Source organism: Myotis lucifugus, unplaced genomic scaffold (assembly GCF_000147115.1).
Source record: "Myotis lucifugus unplaced genomic scaffold, Myoluc2.0 scaffold_88, whole genome shotgun sequence".
In the NCBI taxonomy this organism is placed as follows: Eukaryota; Metazoa; Chordata; class Mammalia; order Chiroptera; family Vespertilionidae; genus Myotis; species Myotis lucifugus.
The window spans coordinates 3,904,746-3,909,568 of record NW_005871136.1 but is presented as its reverse complement, the minus strand read 5'-3'; the positions used below and the strand labels follow the sequence as shown (position 1 = coordinate 3,909,568).

The following is a 4,823-nucleotide window of genomic DNA, read 5'->3' as shown; positions in this document are numbered from 1 at the left end:
AGTGCCCGAGAAACTGATTTTTTAAAATGTTTACTTTAAAAAGTCTTTTCCTGTTTTAGACTTCTGGAAAAAGCGACAGGCATAAGGTATGTTGAAATAATTTTCAATACGGGGTGGCTGCAAGACCGATGCGTTAAAAAAAAAATATATACATCCTTCAGGCGCCGGGGGGGGGGGGCCTTTTTCTACCGCGCGCTAGCCGGAAGGTCCTCATCTTGAGAGCTAATGGCGGCTGCCGGCGTGTCGGCGTTGGCGGTGGCTTAGGCCTTGAAGGAACTCTGCATCCGTTGGATATCTACACCATCTTCCCGGCTGCAGGGTAAAGAAGCAGTCCCCCCGTCTCCCCCCGCCCCACAGAGGCGTAGAGCGGCCATATAGCAGTGTGCGCCGGTTCTCGGTGCGGCAGCCGAGGTCAGGAGATTCGGGCAAGAAACGAGAGGTCGATAGGAACGCTTGGGACGTGAAAACGGCTGCCAGGAATTTTTCCCTGTTTCTGTCTACAAGGTGGGCAAGAGACCTGGCTAAAAATAAGCCTGTAGGGATTGCCTAGCTTTTAGGCCCTGGTGCTCTTCGGGTTTGGGGGAGCTGTGAGGAAGGGCGGGAGGGAGGTCTCCTGGAGACAGTAAAACAGCACTTAAGCGCGAAGGTGGGGGAAGAAACACCCTAACGTGCTGAAAAGAGTAAATAACGGAAACAGTCTTCGGAGCGAAGACCCTGTTTTGAATTGCATTTGGGCACTTGGTCAACGTGTTTCCTCCCCTGATCCTCAGTTTTTATCATTTGCAAAATGGGCAATGGTGTCGACCTGGAAGACTGCAGCGTTGAAGTGCGGCGGCGTTCGTTCGGCACGTGAGAAGGGATGGAGGGAGCGATTAATTGCAGGCTGTTTTTCTAGTAATCAGACAGGAGGGGTGCGGGAAGTCACATTTACCGGGTTTTCGCCCGGGATGGCTCCTGGTGCGTGGTTATTGCAGTTGTAGGCTGATCTTCCTCCGAAATGCACCTTTCTCCATCCCCCAGGGTAAGGCATAGGTTTGGGGGAAAGTGAATCCCAAGGACGGGAACGGATGGGGTCAGTTACACAGGAACTTGAGAGTAGGCCGGTTCTTCATCTAAAAATGAAAAGCAGCCTGGAGGGAGCTCTTCGGGGGATCAAAAGTGGCCCGTGGTTTCCTCCGCCGGTTAAAACAACAACACAAAATCAATTGTGCCTTTAATATGGCTAATTTTATAGCATGGATCACGTTAACGTGATAGGGGCTTAATTATGAAATTTGTTGTTGATACCTGCAACATTGAAATTGTTTCAATGAAGTTTTATGACTAGAGGAAGATGCCAGTGTGAACAGATACTTGAGTGTTTTTAAGATTTACGATCGCAAATATATATTTTATTGATTTTTTACAGAGAGGAAGGGAGAGGAATAGAGAGTTAGAAACATCGATGAGAGAGAAACACCAATCAGCTGCCTCTTGCACACCCCCCACTGGGGATGTGCCCGCAACCGAGGTACATGCCCTTGACCGGAATCGAACCCTGGACCCTTGAGTCTGCAGGCCGATGCTCTATCCACTGAGCCAAACTGGTCAGGGCTATTTTTTTTATTAATTTCATAGAGAAACATCAATGACTAGAGGCCCAGTGCCTAATGTTTGTGCATGGGGGCGGGGGTAAGGGCATCCCTCAGCCTGGCCTGTACCCTCTCACAGTCAGGACCTCTCAGGGAATGTCCGCCTGCAAGAGGGCACAGGCCAGGCAGAGGGACCTCACTGGTGCACAAATCCGTGCACTGGGCCTCTAGTCCTATATAATAAAAGGCTAATATGCAAATTGTCCCCTCCACTGGGAGTTCGACCAGGGGGTGGGGCTGGCTGGCCAACCACCTGAGGCCCCTCCCCCTCACCAGGCTCCACCCTTGCACGAATCCATGCACCAGGCCTGTAGCTATATGTATAAAAGGCTAATATGCAAAGTGTCCCCTCGGGAGTTCGACCGCTCACTATGATGTGTGCTGACTACCAGGGAGCGTAGCGGCAGCAGGAAAGGGAGGCCCTGGCTGGCAGCCAGAAGGCCCCGATTGGCCTGATTGCCGGCCAGGCCTGGGGACCCTTCCCATGCTCGAATTTTGTGCACCAGGCCTCTGGTATGGTGATAAAAACTCCCTTCATTGTACTCCTTTAGGGAGGCCTTCTGAAGTGGCAGGAATTTGTTTTAGATTTAGTGATTTTAAATTCTAATCACTCCTAAGGCATAGATCTATATAAGAGATGCAAGTGAGAACTACCCTAAGTAAGTTACTAATTTTTATATGTTAGATGATCACAGAGGTCTGGTTATAGTGAAATAGGGACTCATACATTTTTGGGAATTTAATTGGTGAGTTTTTTTGAAAGTTAATTGGCCACTAGTTATCCAATTTTCAGTTGTATGAATCCTTCAATCCAGCAATTTCACTTCTTTGAATTAATGGTAGAGATATATTCATGCACATATAAGTGACCTACATATGAGTGATTTTCTTTACAGCAGTGATCATAATAGCAAGAGATTGGGAACAACCTAAATGTTTATCAGCAGGGTATTGGCTAAATGAATTCTAATATACCCATTCAGTGAAATACTCTGCAAGTGTAAAATAAAAACGAGAAAGCCCTTTTTAGTTATCTCCAACATAGATAAATTGTGGTATAATGTGAGTGTACAATATATAGTACTCAACCTTTACTTTTAAAAAATGAGATAAAATACGATACATTTTTGCTTCATACACAAAAGATTTGGAAGGACAGGATAGCTATAACTTCGTTGCTTCCCCCAGAGAGGAGAGCTGGATGGCTAGGGAATGGGAGAGTGGAGGCCTTTTTGCTGTGCTTTTGTGTTCTGAACCTTGTGAACACATACCCTATTCAACTACAAGTAAAAGTAGACCTACTTGGTTTCTGTGACAAAGAAAGCAAAAACACAGCGTTGCATTAATGGTCCAGATCCTAGCTTCCAACATTTTTACCTCTTGTAATGTGACCTCGGATATATGATTTAATTTCTTAGCCTTAATTTCCTCACCTACAAAATGAGTTTTAATATTAAGTACTTTATAGGTTTCTGGTGAGATTAGAGGCAAAGAATATATAGTGTCTGGTGAATAGAAGGCACTTTAATTGTGAATATATTGTTCCCCCATAGTCCTTACTGTCCTCTTTCTGCTGCCTTCAGCCACAACTTCCTGTATAGAAATAAACAATTTCCAAGTTGATATTTTTCTGTTTTTGTGTGCTCTTAGCTTGCTTTGACTTGGTGTAATCAACGCGTGGATTGTGGAGTGGTGGGTTACTCAGTGGTGTCACCATGTTCCTGTACAACTTGACGTTGCAGCGAGCCACTGGTATCAGCTTTGCCATTCATGGCAACTTCTCTGGTAAGTTGTCCAGTTACTATCTTTCTGAGTATAGTATTTTTAATATTGCTAGTTTTATGCTTTATATTTTTTAGATTTGGAAATTTGTAATCATTAGAGAACATTAATTTCTAAAATGCTTTATAGCTTCCAAAGCACTTTGGAGTACTTTATTTTATCTGATACCCAAATGACCTTTGGCAAGTAAGGTGGCTCCTGATAAGTGGTGGCATTGAGCAATGAGAATGGATTGGGATAGGTAAGAGTGGGATATAAGATAGGATAGGAAGCCATTAAGATAGTGAAGACCTGACAGTGGGGATAGAAAGAAAGTAAAGGATGAGTTTCCAACCTCGGTGGCAGAGAAAATGATAGTAATATTAAAGCAGGTTAGTTGAGACCAAAGAGAGAGTTTGGGCAAAGAAGAACTTAGTTATTTTAAACATTTAGATTAAAGGTGATGACAACTCATCCAGGTGGAATTATGTTGACTATTATGCATTTGGAGGTATTGATAGCAGTTATGAAAGCAAGTGAACTTTTTTAGATGAGTTTAGAAAAAAACAGTATATTTTAGATGAGAGTTTTAAAAATTCTTTGAGATTGCATTTGGGCACTTGGGCACCTGGTCCCCTCTACATCAAACTGCACAAAATAGTAATATGATTTCTTAGAACAATAGCCTTAAAGAGGGACTAGAAAGAGACTTTGGAAATTTTTAATCTTATGATGCTAAGCATACATTAATACCATTTATGGATAGTGCTCAGTTATGCAGATTGATGGCAAATGTTAGAAAAATAAAGTTTCTAAGAAGTAACTTGTGTAACCACTTAAAAAAAACATTTGATACCATTTTTGTTAGATCATATCAGTTTAAATGGAATAAATTAATTTCAAATACTGAGCCCCCAACCCATTTAATTATATCTGTGTTAAGTGGCATTTTGACTCATCCCAGGTTACTTTTTAGAGTAGTCTGATTTTTCATGATCTTTATTTTTTGGCATCTAGGAACCAAACAACAGGAAATTGTTGTTTCTCGTGGGAAGATTTTGGAGCTGCTTCGCCCCGGATCCCAACACTGGCAAAGTACACACCCTACTAACTGTGGAAGTATTTGGTGTTATTCGGTCACTCATGGCCTTTAGGCTGACAGGTGGCACCAAAGACTACATTGTGGTTGGCAGTGATTCGGGTCGGATTGTTATCCTGGAATACCAGCCGTCTAAGAATATGTTTGAGAAAATTCACCAAGAGACCTTTGGCAAGAGTGGATGCCGCCGTATTGTTCCTGGCCAGTTCTTAGCTGTGGATCCCAAAGGGCGAGCTGTTATGATTAGTGAGTGACTTGCTCTGTTGAATGCATCTCTGACTATTGTAGATGCTCAGTTTAGGATAACAATGCTATAATCTTGGCAGTGTGCT

The 4,823-nt window shown here is 43.2% G+C and overlaps 1 protein-coding gene across 1 annotated transcript in view; it reads left to right on the top strand.

Moving 5' to 3' along the window:
- Positions 1-194: 194 nt before the first annotated feature.
- Positions 195-4,823, top strand: part of SF3B3 (splicing factor 3b subunit 3) — a 42,447-nt gene continuing 37,818 nt past the window's right edge. Inside the window, 4 exon segments of the mRNA XM_023756067.1 lie at positions 195-319; positions 3,282-3,416; positions 4,410-4,465; positions 4,467-4,737. Of these exon segments, the coding sequence (XP_023611835.1) occupies positions 3,347-3,416; positions 4,410-4,465; positions 4,467-4,737 (397 nt within the window). The 5' untranslated portion in view covers positions 195-319; positions 3,282-3,346.